This window comes from Monodelphis domestica, chromosome 7, assembly GCF_027887165.1.
Source record: "Monodelphis domestica isolate mMonDom1 chromosome 7, mMonDom1.pri, whole genome shotgun sequence".
Taxonomy (NCBI): domain Eukaryota; kingdom Metazoa; phylum Chordata; class Mammalia; order Didelphimorphia; family Didelphidae; genus Monodelphis; species Monodelphis domestica.
This window is the reverse complement of record NC_077233.1, coordinates 265,800,115-265,825,460: the sequence shown is the minus strand read 5'-3', so window position 1 is coordinate 265,825,460 and position 25,346 is coordinate 265,800,115. Positions and strand designations below refer to the sequence as shown.

Below are 25,346 nucleotides of genomic sequence, written 5' to 3'. Positions count from 1 at the left end.
TTAAAAATTAAAAAATTAAAAAGCCACTAGAGTTGTTAGAATTGATGGATGACAGTCAAATGTGGGTTTTAGTAAGATCAGTTTTACAGTTGGAGTTTAGAGAAACTAACAAGCCAGCTATTGCAGTAGTCTAGGTGTGAGTTTAAGAGATCTTACACCAAGGTGGTAGTAGTGTCAGAGAAGAGAAAGGGGGCACTTAAGTGAGTTGTTTGAAGGTTAAATAGACAGAATTTAAGGGAATTAATGAGAAAACAGTACAAAGGACAGTTGCTTAGCAGTACCAGATCTTAAACTGTATATAAAGGAGTAATCATCACAACAATCTGGTGGTGGATAAGAAATAGAATGGAATAGACTAGGGATAAATGACCTCATCAATCTAGTGTTTGATAAACCCAAAGATCCCAGCTTTGGGGATGAAAACTCACTATTTGACAAAAACTGCTGGGAAAACTGGAAAACAGTATGGCAGAAATTAGGTTTAGATCAATTATACCCTATAACAAGATTTAAAATGAGTATATGATTTAAACATAAAGAGTGCTATAAGTAAATTAGGGGAATGTAGAATAGTTTACCTGTAAGATCTATGGAGAAGGGAAAAATTTATGACCAAATGAGAGATTAGAGAACATTACAAGATATAAGATAAATAATTTTGAGCATGTTAAATTTTGAAAATTTTGTACAAACAAAACCAATGTAACCAATATTAGAGGGGAAACAACAAACTGAGAAAAATTTTTTATAACATTTCTCTGATAAATGTATAAGAATATAAGCCAATTGACAAATGGTCAAAAGATATGCACAAGCAGTTTTCAGATGAAGAAATCAGAGCCATCAGTCATCATATGAAAAAATATTGTAAATCTCTCTTGATTAGAGTAATGCAAATTGAAACAACCCTAAAGTACTACCCCTTACTTATCAGATTGGCCAATGTGACAGTAAAGGAAAATGATAAATGTTGAAAGGGATGTGGCAAAATGGGGACACTAATGCATTGTTAGTGGAGTTGTGAACTGATCCAGCCATGTTCTGTAGGGGCAATTTGGAACTATCCCTAAATGGCTATAAAACAATGCATATCTTTTGATCCTGTAATACCACTACGAGGTCTGTACCCCAAAGAGGAAAAAAGGGGAAAGAGGGAAAGACCTGCTTGTACAAAACTATTTGTAGTGTAAAAATTAAAATTAAATCTCAACAATGAAAATATTATATTTTAGGTGATTTATTAATGATCATTAGAATTCAAGGAATAAAGACCATGTATTCATGGCTGATTAACCCATTTAAAATCCCTGTGCTTAGCTTACCACCGCCACCATGCTGGCTGCAAGTCCAAGAAAGAGGCCCAAGAGTACTGCCCACTTGCTAATATCCTCTGTCTACAGGATGTATGTAACGACAGGAAGTCAATGAGCTCCCAGGAAATGTAGTTATTTTTTAGGGTAACAGATTTTCAATTCAATTTCAATTTCAATTTCAACTATACTTATCTCTCCAATGGATCTTATAAACATAACCAACTTTGAAATTACAATAATTTGGGGATAAAAGGAAAAGAGAACAAAACCAATGATTGCTAGGCACATTGACAAAAATATATTCCCCTCTGAAGAGGGTGTTGAAAAACACAGGGAATACTTAGGGATGCATGACTGAATTATGAGGTATATGAATCAATTGGCAAGAGAAATCAAAAACATCAAAAAAATTCCAAATAAAAGAGAAAATAATTTGTGGATGAAATATAGACTATCAAAAGTCTTATGTGTAAAAATTCTAAGTAAAAGAAAATAAACCTATAACAGGTCCTTGAATCAGGGCCTAATTAAAATGATTTCTGTCCCACAAGTCTGTAGGACAAAATGCAGTAATATTTCACTTACCCATTTGCAGCTAAGACTACAGGAAGTTGCCATACTATAAGAGAGAAAAGGGACTGGATTATAGGAGCAAATGGGAGCCAGAATAATCAATGTCATGTATTTAATAGGGTGTGTGGTACAAGGAAGACCTGCATTTAACACATGTTAAACAGCTGCAACCTCAAGTCTCACACATGATTAAATCCTTGTGATCTTTGCGTAGAATGTCATCAATCCACATAGGATTGGCTTGGTCTTTTTGAATTTGTGCTCTGTTGGTACTATGCAAGTAGCTATGTGCTTCTTTGGCACTGTGCAATGACTCTTTGTATTCCCTTCTCCTGGAATCAGACAATCATTTAGTAAAGTCCCATATTTTTTTTTTAAACAATCAATGACATCATTTTTAGAGTCTAAAGCTTTTTGGGTATGTATTAATATTATAGCAAATATATATTTTAACTTATATTATTGCAAAATCAAAAAAGTTAAAGAGAATCTTCTCAGTGTAAGGGTAAATTTAGGGTTGAGACTGAATATAAATTTAATTGGTCGCCAGGGATTTAATTAAATCCCAAATAAAATACTCAAGTCAGTTTGGAAATTTTATGGTGGTTTAATTAATATAGAGGGAAGGAATTAAGAAGAAGAGAGGGGGAAAAGGTTATAGGATTTCTTCAACCTAACCTGAGTCAAGGGGTGTTCAGAGACCTTCCAGCCACGAGGCCTCCTCCAAGATGAGGGGCTTCCTGGGAGGATGGCGTTTTTTAGGAAACTAAAGGAGAAAAAAAAGAATCGGCCTAAATTCTGAGAGAGCTCAGTGAAGATGCCTCCCCTGAACTAGGGTACTAAGCTTCTCCCAGTATTGTATCAAGGACGCTCACTGCCAAACCCATACAATAGATGCAGCCATGCCAAGATGCCTAGCACGCTGCCACCAGCCACGTCTCTGCCACAAGAGCCAGAGCCACCTCTCAGTGAAAAAAACCCGGAGAGAGGAAGTGATGCGAAATATATAGAGCGTTTTTTTTACATCACTTTCTACATCTCACATGTACCAATGGTAGCTGAAGCTTGACTTAGAACAGCCCAGGGGGTCTGTCAGTTGTTTCTGATTTGTCATTTGCTAGCTCATGTCTGTCATAGGCCATCCTTCTCAATGCTTAATCCTTAAGTAGGGGTGTAGATATTCCTGTTTTGTTAGACCAAGCAAGGTAGAGTAAATCTAAAATTCATATCAGTACTGGTGACATGCCCTTCAGATACAAAAAGGAGAGAAAAAAAAATTTTAAATGGAGATATATTGCACATGCAAGCGAAAATAATAATTAAAAAGTTTTATAAATCAAAAATATATAGCTTATAATCATTGACACACTGTGTCAGCTAAGAAAGGTAGAATACAAAGGTTTCTCACCAAAAATGAGATCCATTTCCTTTTCAAACTTGGCCATGATCCACTAACAATTTTTTATAAAGAACAGTAGTATAGCATGTAATACACATTCATGAAGTATCAAAATCCCCAAAGTTATAATAGTCCATTTTATGACAATAGCAAACAAACCCACTATCATAGTTTACATGAGTCTGCTGTATGACATTTAAAGCTAATGGATACTTGTCACAGGTTTTTCAGGTGTAGTAATCTTTCAACCTTGGTTGAGATATTTTTAAACAAAGTAAAACTTATTTGGGTCTAGAACATTACTAAGAAATCTAGATTGTTCTGGTGGAAGGAAATTAAACTGAAGAGTTTCAAATGAGAGATGGGAGCCATCTAGGGATACCATGCCCTGGGATCAACTTCCCTGCTCCTTTGGTATGAGACTGTTTTATCCCATCCATTCACATTTTTGCAAATGAGGGAGGTGGGGATAATAATTGTACTTCAATTCTAAAATGTTTCTAAAAAGTTTCTAAAATGGACCCTTTCTCGCTTATTATAACTCAGAGGGAGGCAAAATTACCAGTCAGAGATGTTGAAAAAAAAAATTTTTTTTAATCTTGTCTAAAGACCCCTTAAAATCAATTTGAGCTCATTAAATTTACCAAAAGTTGTTAACCAGGTTGATGGAGTCCATCCATCATCTGTGTGACAATTTACAAAGCCAAAATGGAAGAAAAGGCTGTTTTTATATGTTTTTATATATTCAATAATATTTGTTCATTAGAGTTATAGGGGAAAGGTAACCGAATATATCAGTAGTTAAAACACAGTCGATTAAACTGATTCAGTGTAACAGAATAATATTGAATACATCAATATGTGAACTTAAAACAACAAAATTAAATCTTAAAGCAGACAATCAGCAAAATACAATAAAATACAGAGACTTTCATAAAGCAATGTAGTCTGAAAAGGCTTAAAATTTTCACCTCTAGTCTCTTTAAAGTTACTTTCTCTGTCCAATTCCTTTTGTCAGATCTGTGAGATTTCCCATATCGAGGGATAACATGAGTTTGAGGAATCTCAGACTGTATGAATCTTAGAGACTGGGCAGGCCCAATTGGCAAAGGGTTGTAGGGAGATGAATTTCTCCCCTGAATCTCAGGCAAGATAAGTGAAAAGATCAGTACACTCATGAATGGTAGAAGCTGTTTGAAATAGGCAGGGTACTGCCATTTCAAAAAGTATGCCATGCTAGTAATTTACTTCCTGTTTGGAAGAGTACTTCCTTCTCCCCCCCCCAACCCCCCAGGTAAAATACCAGTTTCCCCAGCCATGTAGAGAGCTATGGCTGGAGATCAGGAGTAGGAGCAGGTAGTATCAGCAATAGCAATGCGAGAGGCAGCATTGCGGAACTGAGCAACATGGGCTCTAGCAGATGGGCAAGAGAAGCTTATCTCTTCTGCTTTAGGCCCCTGGCTAAAAATAGCCTGGCCAGTAAGGAGGGCAACCAGGCAAAAAGTAGGGAAAGAAAAAGGCAACAGCTCCAAAGAGAGGGTGGGTGGATAGGTGGGGTGGGTGAAAAGCCTTGGCAGGAAAAACATGGCTTAAAATTTATCTAGGCTATCTTAAAAAAAATGGAATTTTTCTCATCCCTTTGTTACAGTCAAAAGAGTGTTTGGCATAAACTGTGACAGATAAAAGAGTGGTTGCCTTAAATTGTGACCACGGAAATATGGTTTCAAATAAAAAATATAGTGGTTGCCAGGGAAAATTCCCAAATATTAAATACACCCAAGCTGGGTTTTATAGAGATTTTAATTAATACAAACTAAGGAATTAATGAAAGGGAGAGAGAGAGTAAGAGGAAATAATGAGAAAGGGGCTAGACCAGCCTAGGCTTAATGCCCTAAGAGAGAGATCAGTCAGTCTTTAATCCACTCTCCATAAGATTTGTCCTAAGCAAGATTCTAGGGTTCAGAGAGACCCACCAGTTCAGCTCATCAGCTCAACTAAGTTCAGCCACCGAGCCCTTACATTCAGCTTTGGTAAGCTGCTCCTTTAGAGAGAAAGTCTCTTCAGAGAGTTTTCAGAGAGAGATTCCAGCAAGAGTCCCCTTCTCTCAGCTTCTGACCTCCTTTTAAAGAGAATTTTCTCCTATGTCACCTCCCCTGAGTTCTCACATCTGCCAATCACAGTAAACATTTTCCAAAGGAGAGACTATTCTTAATTCACACCTGAGTAGACTAAACTTTTGAGTAATTCACACCTGAGTAGACTAAAACCTCATACCTCTTTTGTTAGGCTTTTCCCTTGCTGGTTTGCAAGTTGCCTGACCTTCATAGGTACTTAGCACCTTTCTAAAAATAGACTTAGCTTAAGGCTTTTGCTTCACTATAAGTATGAGTTAAGTACTTTTTCATTGTTCAGTAAAGAGTTTACAACTTTATCTTCCCCTAAAGTATGCTTAAGTATGGGTGGAGTAGAGTTCTCACATTCCTAAGTCCCTTCATTGTTTAAAATGGGGAATGATCTTAACCAAGTGTCCTGAAGTAGGGTCTGAGAATTTTTAAGATTCACACCTTCTGGTTGTTAAATATGTAAAAATTAAAATTAAATCTCAATAATGAAAATATTGTATTTTAGGTGATTTATTAATGATCATTAGAAATCAAGGAATAAAGAGGATACAAAATAAAGACCATGTGCCCATGGCTGATTAGCCCTTCTAAAATCTCTTCACACACACACACCCCTTAGCTTACCACTGCCACTATGGTGGCTGCAAGTCCAAGAAAGAGGCCAAAGAGGACTGCCTACTCACTAATATTCTGTCTACAGGAAGTCAGTGGGTTCCCGGGAAATGTATTTCTTTTTTAGGGTAACAGATCTTCAATTATACAGTAGTTGCTCTTTTTGTAGTGGCAAAGAATTGGAAATTGAAGGGATGCCCATTAATTGGGGAACAATTTGTGGTATATGATGGTAATGGAATACTATTATTTTTCTTTTCTTTTCTTTTGGCACTTTTACCTTTCATCTTAGAGTCAACACTGCATGTTGGTTCCAAGGCAGAAGAGTGCTAAGGGTTTAGGCAGTGGGGGTCAAGTGACTTGCCCAGGGTCACAAAGCTGAGGCCAGATTTGAACCTGGGACCTCCTGTCTCTAGGCCTGACTCTCAATCCATTCAGCCACCCAACTGCCCCCTGATGGAATCTATTGTTTTATAAGAAGTGATGAACAGGATGATTTCAGGATGATTTGTGTTTTTATTTTTGGGTTTTGGTTTTATATGAGTATTCACTTATAAAAATGTTTTGTATCATATTACATGTATAGCCCAAATCAAATTGCTCACAATCTTGGAAGAGGGGAGAAAGGAAAACAATTTGCATCATATAATTTCAGAAATGTAGAAAATTGTTCTTCCATGAAATAGGTAAAATAAAAAATAGATAACATTAAGCGGTGAGATTGTATCCAACAAAGGAAACAGGAGTGGTCAGAGCTACAAAGAGCAGTGTCACAAAAAATTTCAGAAAAAGTAGTCAGCAATGATAGATTTGCAGTGCCAGATGCAGAGGTCAAGAAATTAGTACTGAGACCATCGAGTTGGAGAAATGGATCACTGATAACTTTGTAGAAAGCAATTTCAGTTGAGTAAGGTAAAGAACCAGGGTTTACAAAAGAGTTGAGGAGTAAGAGAGAAAATGAAGGCAATGTGTATAGATGTCTTTTTTTCTAGCAGTTTGAGAAAGAGACATAGGATAACTTAGAGAGATTGCAGTAAACTTTTTAGGATAGAGTTCAGGTTTTTGGGCAGTCATGAAAGGAATCAGTAGATAAGGACAAATAGGTAAGACCTATTAAAGAGAAAAAAAGATGATTGATACTGCAATCTGCGTAAGATGATAGGAGGAGATAGAATCTAGGATACACAGAAATTGTGGACTTTGGTTAGGAGAAAGTTCACCTCTTTGCCAGAGTGGAGTAAAGGAGAAGAGAATAGATTTTTGTCAATGGATTTTGAGTAGAGGACAATATTATTGTTCTCTAGGGAATGACTTCTATTTCTCCTATTTGCCTGGCCATTCTAAAGTTGCCTTTCTGATGATCATTTTTTCCCACTATATGCATGAGTGTTCTCCAAGCATCTGCCCTGGGTCAAATCAAGTTAATTCAACAGGCACTGTTTATACACCTTCTATATGCTAAACTCTGAGTAGACAAAGGCAAAAACAGTCCTTGCTCTCTTAAGAGGTCACATTCAGATGAGGAACAATTATGTGCAAACAATATCCATATAGGATAAAGTGAAAATAATTAGTACTAGGAAAGCATTCTGGAAGGAAGAAAATGCCAGGCATGGGGAACAACCAATGAAAATGCCCAGAGTCAGGAAATACAATGTTCTAGACTATTAGAATTACTGGATTGCAGTGTATGCAAGGGGTAGGAAGTAGTTGAAGGAATTAGGCCATTAAGAAGATTGAAAAGGTCTAAAGGGCAAGATTAGAGCTTTAAAAGCTTTCTAAGATGTTGTTTCTGTTCTCCACAGAGTTCCTGAGTACTGTGCTCTGTCCTAGTTGTTGCCATTCCCCAGAACTTTTAAGGGACATTGAAAATCCCTGGGTACTTCTGTGGCTTTCTGAACTCCTGGGCTTTCCTCGAGGATGGGCAGAAGGGATCTCTGTTCTTTCTGCAGCTGAAGTAGGTATGTGGGAATTGGCCAGTCTTGCTTCCTGACAACCATCTTTGCTTTAGTTTCCTTTCTCAAGCTTTTGAAATCATGGTTAATTGTTGACTGCTTTAAACAGTTATTAATATTTTCAAAATTGTTTTCCCTTACATTATTGTAGGCATTAGGTGAGTTTTTCTAACCTGGTTTTGGTCACTTCACTGTGCATCAATTCATTCAAATCTTCCCAGGTTTCTCTGCACAAATTTCCTTCAACATTTCTTATAGCATATACCCGCGTGCATGTGTGCGTGCGTGTGTGCGTGCGTGTGTGTGTGTGTGTGTGTGTGTATTTTTAAACCCTTATTTTCCTTAGAGTTTGTTGATTGAGGAAAAACAGAACTATTAAATATTCAGAAAAAGCCACTCTTTAATTAAGAAAATGGGTTCAGTGCTAAATTAGGCCTCCACACAGAGCTGCAAGCTACATACATACCTATGCAGAATCCTGAAACTTGGGACTCTGGTTGCTCTGGTCACTGACCCCTGGGAGCTGCTTCACTCCTAGGAACCATTAAAGTGGGAAGCTTAAATACCTTTCTTGGGGAACTTGGGGACTGAGGATGTAAGAGATAATTGATTGGCTTTACAATGGTGACAAAGGAAAAGGAGGAGTTCCAGACATGAATAACAGTGAGGGGCTGATGCTTTACAATGTACACCAAGGGAAAGATCCAGTCTAGGGCTGGGCTACTTCCAAAGGATTTTGGCCTAAGGGGAGAAACCATTGAGAGAAAAGAGATACTTAACACCTGATGGGATTAGCTATTCCTGCTTAAACTACTTTTAAGATCTATTGTTAGGCTGAGACTAGTGAAGTTAGACTTTCCCTCAGAGAGAAACTCATGTTACAAGGTCAAATTGTGGCTTTCATCTTCAAGCTAACTAAACTGGGGGTCATGGAATCTGACTAGCCTACAAGTTTGGGGGTTTCCAGATTCCATGTTGATATGTTGATACCAATTATAAAATGTTGAGTAAACAAGAATAAATTCATAATGGGCCCTTATACAGGTCCAATTTAAAGTAATTTCTATCCCACAAGTCTTTAGGACAGAATGAAGTAATATTTCACTAACCCATTTGCAGCCAAGACTACAGGTGGTTGCCATACTGTAAGAAGGAAAGGAACTAGAATTCTATTTTGATAGGAGCCAGCATGATAGTCAAATTTTGGTACTTGTGTGAGTACTTCATAAAAATGTAGATATTCAAGGAAGTTCTATGACTTAACGTATGTCAAGTGTCTCAACCTCAAGTCCACATTAGTATTTCCTGTGTGCTCTTTTGCCACTCTTCAGGTTAAGTCTGTGCTCTTTGTTTTTATCCCATTTCCTGGAATCAGACACAAACATTAAAAATAGTCCCATAACATTTTATCAATAAATGGCAGGTTCCTACAGTTTAAAGCTTTGGGGTATGTATTGATATTGTAGCAAGTATATATATTAAACTTATATTACTGCAGAGAGAGAGAGAAAAAAAGAATTTAATTGTATGTACATTTAGTACAAGAAATGAGGAAAGGGGGGGAAATAAAATATTTTAATCAAAAGAAAAGCAATAATAAAAAATAAGGGGAAAAGAAGAAAAAAATCAGGAACTCAATGTGTTCTTGAAAAACAGCATCCACTTGTCAATGGATTATTATCTTCAATTCATGTGATAGGATACAGTCAATCAGTCTTAGCAGAAGATGCTCTCTTTACATGTGAGCAATGAATCCAAGAGTCCTTCTCTCCAACCTTTATAGATGTTGGAGTAGTTAGCAATATTTGGTATCGTCCCTCCCAGGAAGGCTAAGTTGCTCCAGTACGGTGTAAATTCTTAATATACACCTTGTCTACTGGGTTCAGGTCGTGAAGTGAAAAGTCTAGTGGTCCGGCTTGTACTGCAGCTCTGGATTCATGAAATTTACGCAGTTTATGCTATAATTCCTGTATATAGGAAGCAATAGTGGTATCTCCCCCTAATAGTGATGTATATGCCGGGGAGAAAGGCTTAGCCTGTATAGGCACATGTCTAAAAAGCATCTCAAATGGTGAGATGTGTAGGTCTCCTCTAGGCCTGCTTCTAAGATGAAATAGGGCCAGAGGGAGAAAAGAAAAAAAAAAGAAAATCCAAATTTACTTACCTGAATAGCTGATCAAAATAAGCTATTAAAAAAAATAGTCACAGTAGAAAAAATTTTAGGAAAGTTAAGAAGATTGAGGGTATTTCGTCATACCGACGTGATCAGCCAAACTGTAAAGGGTGAAATTATGGTTGAGACTGAAAAAATCTAAATTTAAACGTCCTTTTCCCAGTTGATGAGTATCCCTTCAGTTTTCAGTTCTTTGCCTCCATAGAGATGCTATATACTGCTATATACATATTTTAGAACACATAGATTCTTTCCCTTTTTCCCAATCACCTTGTAAAAACCCAACAGTGGTATTGCTGGTTCAAAAGGGATACAGAGTATTACAACTCTTTGAACATAATTCCAAATTGTCTTCCAAAATGATTGGATCAGTCCACAGTTCCACCAACAGTGTTTTATTCTTCCTCCCACATCTGCCATTTCATCCTTTTATCATTTTAATAAATTTTATAGATGAGATTTTAAAGTAGTTTCAATGAGCATTTTCCTAATAAATAATGACAGCATTTTTTTATATGACTATATCTTTAATTTCTTCATCTGAGAACTGCCTGTTCATATCCTTTGACCATTTATCAGTCAGGGAATGGCACATATTCTTTTAAAATTGACAGATTTCTCTGTGGTTTAGATATGAGATCTCTATTGAAGAAACTGTCTAAAAAATTTTTTTTCCAACTTAACTGCTTTTCTAATCTTGGCTACATTAGTTTTATTTGTACAAACACTTTGACATTAATGTATTAAAAATTATCCATTTTACATCTTATTATACTTTCTATCTCTTGTTTATTCATAAATTCTCCTAACCATAAGTCTGATAGGTACTAAGTTTTCTGCTCTTCTGATTTGTTTATGATATCTCTTTATATGCCTAGGTCATATATCCATTTTGATTTTATCTTGGCAATGGTATAAGATATTGGTCTATATTTAGTTTCTGCTAGACTGCTTTCAATTTTCCCAAAAATTTTTACCAAATAATGAATTCTTATCCCTCAAACTTGGAATTCTTTGATCTGCATCAGACTCCCAACAATTCCTTCTTTGGTTGTGAATAGTATTTTTTATTTTGAGTCCCTTCAGATTATCTTTGAGTCTTACATTGCTGAAAATAGTTTAGTCCTTCACAGTTGGTCATCATGTAATATTTCTGTTACTGTGTAATGTGTTCTGCTGGTTTGGCTCACTTCACTTTGCATCAGTTCATATAAACCGTTCAAAGTTTTTTTGGATTTGTCCTGTTTGTCATTTTTTATGGAGCACTAATATTCCATTATAAGCATACACTACAATTCTTTTTAGCTTCATTGATGAACATCCCTTAGTTTCCAATTCTTTGCCACTACAAAAACAGCTGCTATAAATATTTTTATGCAAGTAGGTCTTTTCCCCCATCTTTGAGCTCTTTGGGATATTGATCTATTAGTGGTATTTCTTGGTCAAAGGGTATGCATAGTTTTATAAAAAGCCCTTTGGACATGGTTCCAGATCAAGTTTATATTCTTTTGGGAAAAACAATATAATCATAGATAAAAATCACATAAAAAGTAAGGTATTTGAGGATGATTGGAGCCAGTAGCATTTGGAAGAATCATAGTAGACCTCTATTTGAAAGTACTTTGTGACAAACAAATTCAATTAGAAATAATAACATTCTTTTTAAGATTATATTGTCAGGTAACTAGTAGAGTTCTTAAACCTTTGCTTCTGAGCACACGCCTGTTTTTGTTCTCAACAGGTAGTCTCTCCAGTTCTTTTTCTTAGCTTTACCTGATGTTATACTCTGTTCAAATCCTATTTTCAAGTAAAGCTCCCCACCTTCTCTGTGCCAATTTTTCTTTGATAGGCAGCCATTTAAAAAAAAAATTATTGATGCCTTTTTAAAACATCATCTTAGTTTTCCCCAGTATCCTTCCTCTTCCTTTTCTTAGAAAGCTAGTTCCATATAATGATATTTTTTAAGACAGAAAGAAAAATGGGGGAGTGGGTATCAGCACAACTCATCAACATATTGAAAAATATTTTGTACATAAAGTACAACACTAATGTGCAATGCCCTTAGATCTCTCACCTTTGAACGAGTAGTTTGGCCATTGTTATATATCTCTTTCAAACTATATTTATCCCTTATAATTTTTCTATTCACTTTTTTTGGTAGGTGATAGTTTTTTCCATTTACATATTTTTTCATTGTGCATATTTCATTAACTCTCTTTAACTCCACTTTATAATACTTCTTGTAAATCTTTCCATGCTTCTCCAATGAATTGTTTACTCTAGCTAAGGAGGGTATACTTGTTATTAGCATTTTCATCTTTCTTTCAGCATCTTCAACTTTCATTGAGAACTCTTAATCTTATTCTATGTACTAATCCACCTACTACAAATCTTTCTTCACAGGGTACATTCACTTTTAAAAAGTGTAAAATAAAGTTTTGGGTAAATTGAAAAAGCATCTTAGATATTTAAGTAATAGCCATGATCGCTTCTAAGAGCTCTAAAATCTTATAATCTCTAAGAAAGATTTACAATATAGTATGTCATAACAATAACAAAATTTTTAGTGACTCTTGCTACCACAGCTAGGCAAAATAGACAATTTAGAATAGAAAATAAAATTTAGTTTGGCAGAATTATCAGTCCATCATTTTCAAGTAGCAGCTGTGAAGATTATGCACAAGGACAATATTAAAAATAAATTTTATTAAGTGAAAGAGGAAGCAACCAGTTGTGCCAAAGGAGTTTTTCTCATTTCATTATATAATTTAACCAGTGATATTCATCACAGTACAGAGAACAGAATACTATTTGTAAGATTTCTCCTCTGTTCCCCATTTAACAGAGCCAGTCCTAAATCAAAATGAGAACATTTTCTGGACATCAACTATTTCAGGCTTTTTAAACTGATAGGAAACTTTGAGAGCTCAGGATATTTGACAATGTTCTTGTCTCTAGAATGTTTCCATTTTAATTATAGGACAATCATAGTTGATTACGTATACAAGGCTGTATATAATATTTTCCCCAATAAGCTAGTAACAGAATCTATTCCTTGTTTTGAGTAACTAGTAATTAGTAAGTATTAGATAATTTGTTACAGGGTACTAAAAACATAATTTACTTGTGGTTCAGAGACATTTTAATAGCTCTTTGGGCATGGCTCCATATTGTTTTTGAGAATGGCTGAGCCTCTTCACAAGGACAGGAGAAATGGATTAGTGTCTCAGTTTTTCCATATCTCCTCAAGAATTTGTCATTTTTCTTTTCTGTCGTATTAGCCAATCTGATAGATGTAAGATAATACCTCAGAGTTGTTTAAATTTGCATTTCTTTAATCAGTAGTGATTTAATAGTAAGGTTTATGAGATGCAGCTTCTGCGACTCCTTTTCCACCACCATTTCCTGCTATACACTTCTAATATACTACAATTATGAAGAAAAATTTAGTTTTTCCACCTTTTTTCTTATTTCTTCCCTAGGGTGTTCCTTTCTCCCTCCTTTTTGGGGGGTCTTCTAAAACAAACAAAACAAAACCCAGCCTATTCCTCTGTGCAAATAGAAATTTGATACACTTGAACTACATTTACCAGCATCCTTTTAACTTATGTCCTCTCTTTGCATCCTGATGTTTGGGAAATGTATTTTGCTGAAACCCACACTGTGGGGCTTTTTGGGCTTTTGCTTTGGTAAAGTGCTGCAGGTGTGGGTCTTGGAAGGAACTCCTTTCTCACTTTTTTGTTACTAAATCCCATATATTTAAATAACTTGGAAGTATTCATTCATTTTACTCTGTCACCTCCCTTTTGTCTTTATTAATTCATTCTGTGACCTTCATAGACAGTAGCATTCTGAAGATGCGGTTTTCTTTGCCATTACAGTGTAGATATTTTCTCTTTCCAGCTCCTTAAATTTATCTTTCTATGGTCACATTGTTAATGAATGACAGAGATGTTCTATATTTATAGATTAAGTAAATCTATGATATATATGCATTTTATTCATCAGATGGTATGTTTAGATAACTTGATCATCTGTTTGTGGATAAATCAGTTTAGGACCTTATTTTTGATGTTTTCTATTTTTCATTATTAATCCAGGAAGAATTTTGGTGTTAGAGAATGACAGCAACTCCATTCCTGAATTCGAATATTATTCTACAGTATTTAAATTCTAGCTGCTGGTTCAACTGAGCTTTTCTTTAAGCTCCTCTTTTCTTGTAAGTTTATAATTTATCCTTCATAGTATTGAGAAATAATAGTATGATATTACAGATATGTAATGAATTTGGTAGCCCTAAAGTCCTGATGAATTTTCATCTTAAATTGGCAGTCATGATTTGTTATAAGAAAATTAAGTATTAATTATATGTAGTGATTCTAAATATACTATATATTTTTTTTCCAGTACTCTAGAAATTGAAAAACCAAGGAGGTTTTGATGTTTTGTGTGGCACCTTCTGAATTAGGAACCATCATGAATGTACCTAAGGGTGGCCTGGTATTGTTTTCAGCCAATTCCAATTCATCTTGTATGGAACTTTCAAAGAAAATTGCTGAGTGAGTATTAAATATGCTACTGGTGTGTATTCAATAAATTAAACAGTGGGTAAACTAGCTTTAATATTGTTTGAAATAAATATTGAAGATGAAATTTTTAAATTTTGATATGCTTATTGGTGACATTTGAATACTTTTGACTTTTTAAACTTCTACATATTCTGACATTTGGGTAAAATAGGTATTAAGGTTATTTGGAAAGATTAGTCTCTATGAAAACTGATTTTATAGTTTGTATTTCAATATAATTTTAGAAAATTTATTTCCTGTTATATTTATATTTTAACATAATCTTTTAAAAGGTTCTATTTAATGTTTGATTTTTTATGGATTAATTTTTAATGACAAGAATGTTGGTTGAGCTTTTTGTTTATTTAACTTTTCTCTTCCATTTTATAGGCGTCTAGGGGTAGAAATGGGCAAAGTTCAGGTTTACCAGGAACCAAACAGAGGTGAGCAATCATATTATGCTCTTATCCTATTAAATTCTCTGTAACATATTTGATTCGCTACAATTCCTCGAGGCTTTGTCATTTTGTTAGTCTTTATGTTAACAACTGATAGAATATTTTGACTCAATTGGAAGCCACTTCATCAAGATGGGTTAGAAATCTACAAGCATTTTTTAAGTGACTTGCCCTGTTTCTGGCACTGTGTTGAGTACTGGAGATACAAAAACAATAATTAAATAGGTCCTGGACCTCAAGAACTTATATTCCTTTGGGAGAGACATATACATAAATAAGTGTGTATGAATTTTTTTAAAACCAAACCTACTATTTCTTCAATATAGGCTAATGCAGATTAGCAACTTTGTAAATTATTTTGCAGAGTTGTTTAGGGTATCACAAGGTACTAGATAATAGAACCTTAGGAAGGTTCCATGAAGGTCATTGAGGCCAATTTCACTTTACAGTTGAAGAAACTAAATCACCAAGAAGTTCAATTCTTGAAGGGGAACCAAAAGCTGGGAGAATGAGAGTGTAAGGTCTAAAGATTAAGGGGAGAAAAGACATAGATAGAAGAAACACAAGACACACAGAGATCATCAGCATCATGTCAGCTCCTCCTCAGAAGGTCAGAGAGATTGAGTGAGTGAGCTGAACTGATTTGATAAGTTTGGTCCATGAACACTTTGCTCATTAGAGTCAGCTTTTGAATACATCTTTAATATCTTCATGATTCGTTATAACTGAAACCCTTCAGTTATGACTTTTTAAATGCCCATTATTTCCTTCCATGAAATTATGTCAATTCATAATGTCACCATTGGTATGTTGGAATTTGTTTTCCCTCCTAATTTGGATAATATTAAATTTTATGATTTTAAATGTATCAGTTTAGTAGATATAAGATATTTTACCTTAAAATTATTTTTGTTTGCATTTGCTTGAGCATATCTTAGTTTCTATCTTAAAGTCTTTCTTTCTCTCTTGGTGTTACTAGTTTCCATGGGGTTAGCCGTTATCACTATGCAGATAATTTCCTAATCTAATCTCTCTATTTCCAATCTTGCTCAGTTAGATGTCCAGTAGCTCTCCTAAATTCACCATATTCAATACATAATTCACTATCTTTCCTCCCAAACTCTCTTCTCTTCCTAAAATCCATGGGTATATTTGGGAGTCCCATCATCTTTCCTGTCACCCACCTTTGCTTCCTCAAAATCACTTTTGACTCTTCCTTTTCACTACCCATATCCAGTCACTTTTCATATCTAATTGACTCTACCACAACTAGTTGTGGTCTGTTGATTCAGGTAGACCTTAACTTTCACCTAGAATAGTATCCTCCTAAAAAAGGTTCCTGATTGGTTTTCCTACCTTATAGTTTCTTCTCTCCATCCCTCCTCCACACTGCTGCCAAATTAATATTCTTAAAGTACAGGTTGGCTCCAGAGGCTCCTTTTTTAATTTTTAAACAATTAAAGCCCTTCATAATCCTGTTGCATGCAGCCTGTCTTAAAATTTTTTATTGTTTATTTTGAACTAAACAATCATCAATAAACATACAAAGAACAAAAAAGAAAATTGTCAATGAAGTAATGAATTTATCTTGTAGAATCGCTATTTTGCTTCAAGGCACAGCTCTCCTTACCTTACAGGATCCTCCTGATGGGTCCTGTCCCCAACCTCTAGATGCTCATTCCCTTCCTTCCAAAAGTTCTTTTGCATTTTGTACATAGTTTGAATTATCAGTGTTATGTTTTTTCTCCCCAGTAGATTATGAACTCCTTAAAAGCAAGGATTATTTTTTGTTTCTTTATCTCTAAGCACCTAGTACTGATACCTGGTGCTTGAACATTCAGTGAATGAATACATTTAAACAAATTTTGAGAGTTATTAGTAATTTATGTAACATAGTAACTCTAGTAACACTTCTGTGAAATACTTTTGTTTTTACATCCTGGAGAGTTCCAGCCTTTTTCTTTCATGTGATTGGAATATCATGATATAATTAAATATTCAGGGATGTTATAGGAAAAGACAATTGCATGCTCTCCTTCAGAAGTCAGAATCTTCTCTAAAGTAAAAATGGGTAATTGAGTTAACAGTCTTCCTTCTTAATGGGGATGGGGACTAGACTGTGATTTCATTGATTTGGGAGCTCTTATAGATGAGCAAACTCCCTCTATTATTCAGATTGGCACATTCTTTGCAACAATATGTACCTAAATTTCCATAGAAGTGCTAACGTTATATCTTATGTCCATCTTTGTTTAATATAAATATTATGATACTGTAATCCTGTAAATAATTTGTCATGCTTAAATTTTCTATATTACATAATAAGAGATTAATCCCAAAACTATTTTTTAAGATAGTATTAATAAAATTATTTTTTTTTATAGAAACAAGAGTTCAAATTCAAGAATCTGTTAGAGGAAAAGATGTTTTTATCATCCAAACTGTTTCAAAGTGAGTAATGACTGACATATGTGTTTTAGTTACTACTTTGTTTAGTATTGTACTATAATGCAATAATAATATTTGTTTCTTAGAGGAATTATGACTTCTGTTTTAAAAAATGGAAAGAGACAAACTACTGGGGAAAAGATAATACTATTAAATAGATGTGGTTTGCATTAAAAGGAGCTTACATGCTGCTTTTGAATATTGTACTATAATTTTATTTAAATCATTTGCTTTTTAAATTAGTCAATATAATGTCAGTTATTTGGGATAGCATTTACTAATTATAATGTATCATTAACATCTTTTGGAATAAATAACTAGAACTTGAAGGTAAATAAGGTTGTTTTATTCTGTTTTATTCAAAAGCAGAAATGAAGGCAACTGATTACTTATTTCTTATTTAAAAGCATTCTTTTAGAGGTGTGTATGCCTTAGTAATGGGAAAAGATTACAAAAGAATGCACTGAAGCAATTTGTTTTACCGTGTTGCTATACTTGATCCTTATTTTGGATTTGTTTTTATGTCATCATTCAAAATATAGTTATGAAAGAGTGACTGCAATGTATCTGATAGTTTGACTTTGGAGTTTAGACCTATCCTTTTGAAACATTTATATAGGATAGTTTACTTAAAGCCATTTTTCTTTTTTTGTTGTTGTTGTTGTTTCTCTCTGGATACACATTTACCCTGTGAGGATAGTGTTGAGTGTGAGGAAGAAATATTTATACAAAATGGTTTTAATACCATTTTAGCTTATTTTAGAGAGACTAGGTAGGTCTTGTAACAAAATTCTGTTTATATGTATAGGTGTTTAACTTTTGTCCTGACCTTTCATTCATTGGTTTTGTTTTGTTTTAAGTTTTACATATTTAGCTTTGTGGTAATGCAGACCAGCAATTGCCTCTTTAGGACAGATAGAAGTTCTTAATCTCTTACATGGGATTCGGGGCAAAAGCCAATCCGCAGGGAGTGAATATCGTAGGATAAAAGTTTTTAACTGTTTTTGTTTTATGAACCTCTTTTGCAGTCTTTTGAAAACTACAGTTCCCTTTTCAGAATTTTTTTTAAATTCATGAAATTAAATACATAGCATTATAGAGGAAACTGATTATATTAAAAGGGTTATCAAAATATTTTTAAAAACATTGACCTCAACTTAAGAACCTGGAAAAGACGGTCACTCCCTCTTTCTACCTACTTTTCATTCTCCTTCCTATATGACACAAAGACAAGTTCCTATATTAGGAGTGATGCATTTATCTTTTTATTTAATCAAGACCTGAATAATAGCGAGCGTGGGACTCCCTGTTTAGAAGACACTTACCTTACATTTATGTAGCATGTGTGTTGTCTTTGTTTATTGTTATATGCAAGTATGGACATGTGGCAGATGGAATAAAGAAATTAAATTAATTAAATAAGAACTTCTTAAAATAAAATAAAATAAAATTTTAATTAATTTTATTTATTTAATAAGAGTAACAACATAAAAATAAGATCCAGGCATCTTTGGAAGACCTACGATTTAAACTGAAATATTATGATGTCCAACCAAATGCTTTCTCCCTATGGTGTTTTTTTTTTTTTAATCTCTACCTTATATTTGTTCATATTTCCAAATCTTTCTAGAGTTTTTCTTTAAATTTAAGTTTTTTCAACATTCTATTATTTTGGCTTTGCTTTTATTTTGTTTGATGTATTAATCCTGAAGTCAAAACCAACATCTTTTATGCCCTTTAATTTTCTTAATATATTCAATTTCTTTGGCAATCTTTCATGTATTCTTTGGGCTCTACTTAACCTAAGTCTGCTAATACAGCTGTTCTGATTTTTAAAACCTACTCGGAAAGTTTACTTAGGGTTCCCTTAGAGATCATCAGAGTTGCTATATAGATGTCTGTGCCTTACCTTACCCTGCAACATTTTCCTTTATGTTCTTTACTGAATTTTAGACTCTTCTGCCTATACCTTACCCTGCAACATTCTCTTTTACATTCTCTCTGTTTTTTAAAATTAGTTATTATCCATGACTTTTGTGGTTTTTTTTTTTACATTACTGTGGCTTTCACTAGAATCCCTCCCCCATCCCCTCAGCCATCTCATATAATAGTATTTTTAAGCCAAAAAAAGAGGGAAAAGTCTTGAAAGGTTTTTCAGTAACTTCAGTATATTGAAAAAATATGAAAATGTTTGCAATACTAGCACCTATTGATCTCTCAGCTGTGCAAAGGGTGAGTTGAGAATACCCTCTCAGATCTTTTCTTTTGAGCCATACTTTATCATTTTTTAAGATTCATATTTATTTTTTACAAATGTAGTTGTTCTTTTAATTTGCATAGCTGTAGTTACAGTTTATATTGTTTTCTTAACTCTGCTTAGTTTACTCCGCTTATTTTACTCTGTATCAGTGCATACAGATCTTTCTATGAGTTTCTGTATTCATCACATTCTCAATAACTCCATAATATTTTCTTACATCAATGTATCACAACATGTTTCACCATTCTCCAGTCAATAGGCATCTACTTTTTTTCCAGTTTTTCCAGTCCAAAAAGTGCTGCTATAAACATTTTTGGGTATATGGGGACTTTCTTATTAATGACCTCCTTGGGTTTGTAAGCCCATTTTCTGGGTCAGAAGTTATAAACATTCTAATCATTTTATTCACCTAATTCCAATTGTTTTACCAAATGGTTATACTGATTGGCAGCTCTATCATCAGTACATCAGTGTGTTATAACCTTTTCCAACATTAGCTATGCAATCTTTTGTCATCTTTGCCAAGGTACATGGTATGTGGAGGTCCAATGCCAGGATTGTTTTGATTTGTGATTCTATTAATAGTGTTTTGGAGCATTCTTTCATGGATTAATACTTTGTAGTTCTTCTTTTAACCATGCTTCTATTGGAGTATGGCTAATATATTTATTCATTGTTTACATATTCTGTTGGGGAATACCTATGTCTTATATATATTTATTCATTATTTATATAACTTGGATACCCAACCCTTATCAGAAAAATTTGATATAGATTTTTTTATATGATTTTTTCCCCCTGATTTAACCACATCCTGATTATCCTAGGTACACTAATTTTGTCTATGCAGAAGCTTTTCAGTTTCATGTAAACAGAGTTATTCATGTTTATCTTTTTAATTTGCTTCTTTTTTTTTTTTCTAAAAATACCTTTCTTAAGGGAGCTGGGAAAATAGGTATACTAATGCTAGTCCATTTCTCTATTTTGGAGAACAATCTGAAACAATGTCCAAAGGACTAAAAAATTGTATATCTTTTGACCCACCAATACTGTTACTGGTCTCTACCCCAAAGAAACCAAGGCAAAAAGGAAAAAATTGAAATTGGCAAAAATATTTGTAACAGCTCTTTTTGTGTGTCAAAGAGTTGGAAAATGAGGGGATGAGCATCAGTCATGGGAAATTACCCAACAAGTTATGGTGTATGAACATTATGGACTACTATTGTTCTATAAGAAATAATGAAGGTAATCGTTTCAGAAAAACCTGAGAAGACATATAAACTAATGCAAAGTGAAGTGAACAGAACCAAGAGAACAATCTACACAATAGTAGCAATATTGTAAGGATCAACTATAAAATACTTAGTTATTCTTATCACTACAATGACTCACCACACCTCTAAAAGGACTTATAATGTAAAATGCTCTCTACTCCAAATAGAAAACTGATGGACTCAGTCCAGATTATAGCATTTTTCCTTTTATTTTTTTTTCCTTTTTTCCTCCCGAACTATGACAAATGCAGACATGTTTTGTTTGACTTCATATATATAAAAAATATCATAATTCTTGCCTTCTCAATGGGTGTGGGAGGGGCTGGCAGAAAAGAGAGAATTTGGAACTCAAAATAAAAATAAATGAATAAATAATAAGAATGCATGTTTTGCTCAGAGCCATGAGAGGTATGTTTCTTTCTCTTCTAATTTTTTCGTAGTGTGATCTCTAATATTAAGATCATATATCCATTTAGTACATATTGTCGAATATGGTATAAAATGTTGGTCTGAGCTTTCCACAGACTGCTTTCCAGTCTTTGTTTCTTTTTTGTTTATTAGAATTTAAGTCCCAGAATAGTAAGCGCTATTTTTTGGTACTCTGTAACCATACAATATTAATAGACGTTTTATTGAATGCTATTGAGTAAAACTAGAAATATAAAACTAGGAAATCTTTTATTTCAGGGATGTAAATACCACAGTCATGGAACTCTTGATCATGGTGTATGCTTGTAAAACATCCTGCGCCAAAAGCATTATTGGAGTGATTCCCTACTTTCCATACAGCAAACAATGCAAGATGAGGAAAAGGGGCTCCATTGTTTCTAAGTTATTGGCTTCAATGATGTGCAAAGCTGGTAAGACCAATGAATGTTTAACATTTTTCCAGGGTTGTTTTTGTTGTTTATATTTTCTAGTTATTACATTTTTATATCAACTTTGTAGAAATAGAACAAAAGATAGTTACATTGACAAACCTTTCAAAGTAGCAATAATAAAGGATTTTCTTTTCAAAGAAGTGAATAAGATATTATGTAACAAAGAATCCTCAACTTTGCTGACCATCTTTGTTGGGTCTTTCATTCAGTTAGCATTTCCATGAAAAACAGAGGGAAGAAAATACTTATTTTTTGCATTCTTTTAAAATTTTGAGTTCCAAATTCTTTCCTTCCCTCCCATTCCTTCACTCCTTCAGATTTTGCTAGTTCTTGAAATCAGTTCATATAAAGTCTTGGTTAGCCAGGCTAATGGGTGGCATAACATGTAATTCAGTAGTTTGAATTTATTTCACTTCTTTTCCTATGTATCTATTTATAGAAATTGTTAAATGATAAAATAGATCATTTGACTTCCACCTTTCTCTCTCAAATCAGTGTGGTGTGTTCAATGAACATCTGTGTGGGAGTAAAGAAAAGATCAAAGAGTAGAAAGAATAGAAACATACTACCTTTGAAGAGTTTTTGCACCTTCTTGTTATATATATTAAAAAAAAATAACCCTTACCTTCTATTTTAGAATCAATATTGTGTATTACTTCTAAGGAAGAAGAGCAGTAAGGGCTAGGCAATGGGGATTCAGGGACTTGCCCAGGGTCATACAGCTAGGAAGTGTCTGAGGTCAGATTTGAACTCAGGTCTCTCATTTCTCAGCCATTCTCTCAGCCACTCACTCATTTCACTGAGCCACATAGCAGCCCCTCATTTTATATAGTTTTATTCAGTTTCTCTTATACTGAACTATTTTTATCTTCATCCCTTTTCTACTGTTTCTTCTTTTCTTTCTTTCTCTCTTTATCTTGTCTGGTCTCAAATCTATTTTGCCCTTCTTATTCTATCTTCCTTTTTGTCATGTCTGACTTCTGCCCTTTTCTTATCCCTTCCCCTCTTATTTCCCTGTTGGTTAAGTTACATTTCTATACACAACTGAATGTGAATATATAGTCTTTCTTTCAATCATTTCCAATGAGAGTAAAGTTCAAGCATTGCCCTTTACCATCCCACCATTTCCCCCCTCCATTGTTAAAGTTCTTCCTTGGGTGCCTCTTTTATGAACTGAGAAAAATTTTACCCATTCTACCTTTCCCTTTCCCCTTCTGACACGGCATCTCTTTCTTACCTTTCACTTTTTTTGGAAATTGTTCCAACATAATTGACATACTGTCTATGCAAATTCCTTTTCACTGCTCTAATAATGAGAACTTTCTTAGGAGTTAACATATATCATCTTCCTATTTAGGAATATGAAGTTTATTTATTTATTTATTGCTATTTTTTAATTTGAAAGATATTCAACCATTTATTTATTTTCTGAGCTTAAAAATTTAATTAATTAATTTAGAATATTTTTCCATTGTTACATGATTCATATTCTTTCCCTCCCCTCCTCTTCCACTCCCCCCACCCGTAGCCAACGTGCAGTTCCACTGGGTTTTACATGTATCATTGATCAAGACCTATTATATTATTGATAAATGCACTAAGGTGATCATTTAGAGTCTATATCCCCAATCATATCCCCATCAACCCATGTGATCAAGCATTTTTTTTTCTGTTACTACTCCCACAGTAAAGTTTAACTATTTAAAACCTTATGATTACTCTTTTCTGTTTTATTATCTTTTTATGAATTTTTTCCTTTGTCAAATTTTCTGTTCATCTCTGTCTTTTCATCAGCAATGCTTGAAAGACCTCTATTTAATTAAATTTCTATCTTTTTTCCCAGAACTTTTTAAACTCAGTTTTTCTAGTCAGGCTTTTCTTGTTTATAATCCTGCTCCTTTTACTTCTGAAATATATTTCAAGCCATAAGGCCTGTGTGTTCTGACTATGGTTCTACAATATTTTAATTGTTTTCTTTTTTTTGTTAAACCCTCACCTTCCATCTTAGAATCAATACTGTGTATTGTTTGCAAGGCAGAAAAGCTGTAAAGGATAGGCGATGGGGGTTAAATGACTTGCCCAGGGTCACACAACTAGGAAGTATATGAGATCAGATTGAGCCTAGGACATCCCAACTCTACACCTGGCTCTTGTAAAGGGGAAATTAGGTTAATTTTAAAAGGGTTGGACTTGATTGTTTAAGAGTGTGGTCACCAGAAATTTAATTAATTCCAAAGAGATTTTATTTACAATTTATTTACAAAATGTAGAAAGAGTGAAGTAAGAAATCAGAGAGAGGACAAGGTAAGAATTTACTCCCAGCCCCTGGGCAGGGAGAGTTAGTTCTTAACTTGAGGGGCCTTGGCCCTTGTAGCCAAGGCCTTGGGGGATACAGGGAGCCTCTCTCAAGAGGATAAGTCTTTCCTGAGGCCGGTCCCTTCAGAGAAAAACCAGCAGTTAAGAGTCGGCTTTTCACTCACCATGTGTCAGTCCAGTCTGGAACAGGGTTTCAGTTCCAGTCAGCAGATCAAAGAATGAAGAATTTCCCTCTCTCACAGGAAGTTACAGCTCCTTTTAAAGACATTTTGTCTTGCATCAGTTCCTGTGCTTTCCCCTAATTCCATGTCTACCAGTCACAGTTGAAGCGCTGCTCTAGAAATGCCCAGAAGGCAGTCAGTTGATTCTGATTTCTTACTCACTATCGCAGAAGTTGGTCACAGACCTCCCCACTCAAGTGTGAATGGGGTGTTTGCACCTTTGGTGATTAAATCTAAAATGGGCAGATCTTCATACTCAACATTTAATTAGGGTGTTTGCATTTTGGGGGATTAAAATCTAAAAATAGGCCTGGGTTATAATTTAAATCTTCACAATCAGGGGAGAGTTAATTAATTTCATTTTCACAATCAGGGGAGAGTTAATGTTAATCTTCACACTCTCAATCCACTGAGCCACCTAGCTCCCCCTCCAGCCCCACCCCATTTGCATAGTTTCTTTCTGATTGCTTAAAATATATTCTCTTTGACTTGGGAGTTCTGGAATTTGGCCATAAAAATCTTGAGAGGCTTCATTTGGGGATCTCTTTCAGGAGGTGATTAGTAGATTCTTTCATTTTTCTATTTTTCCTCTTTAGATCTAAGCTATAAGGCCAGTTTTCCTTAATAATTTCTTAAAATATGATGCATAAGGCTCTTTCATTCATCATGGCTTTCAGGTATTTAATCATTCTTAAATTCTCTCTCCTTGACTTATTTTTCCAGGTCAGTTTTTCTGATGAGATTATTCACATTTTCTTACTTTTTTCCCCAT

General features: G+C 34.3%; 1 protein-coding gene across 8 annotated transcripts in view; it reads left to right on the top strand.

The window, feature by feature from the left end:
- Positions 1-25,346, top strand: part of PRPSAP2 (phosphoribosyl pyrophosphate synthetase associated protein 2) — a 90,740-nt gene that overhangs the window by 14,374 nt on the left and 51,020 nt on the right. For 2 of the 8 annotated variants that reach the window (XM_007497951.3, XM_007497952.3), the window contains exons 2-7: positions 7,826-7,981; positions 14,249-14,367; positions 14,556-14,707; positions 15,107-15,159; positions 17,559-17,625; positions 21,844-22,016. In XM_007497951.3, coding sequence (XP_007498013.1) covers positions 14,589-14,707; positions 15,107-15,159; positions 17,559-17,625; positions 21,844-22,016 — 412 coding nt within the window. In that variant the 5' untranslated portion in view covers positions 7,826-7,981; positions 14,249-14,367; positions 14,556-14,588. The remainder of the gene's footprint in view (positions 1-7,825; positions 7,982-14,248; positions 14,368-14,555; positions 14,708-15,106; positions 15,160-17,558; positions 17,626-21,843; positions 22,017-25,346) is intronic. The other 6 variants (XM_007497953.3, XM_056806751.1, XM_007497954.3 and 3 more) reach the window with 4 other exon arrangements.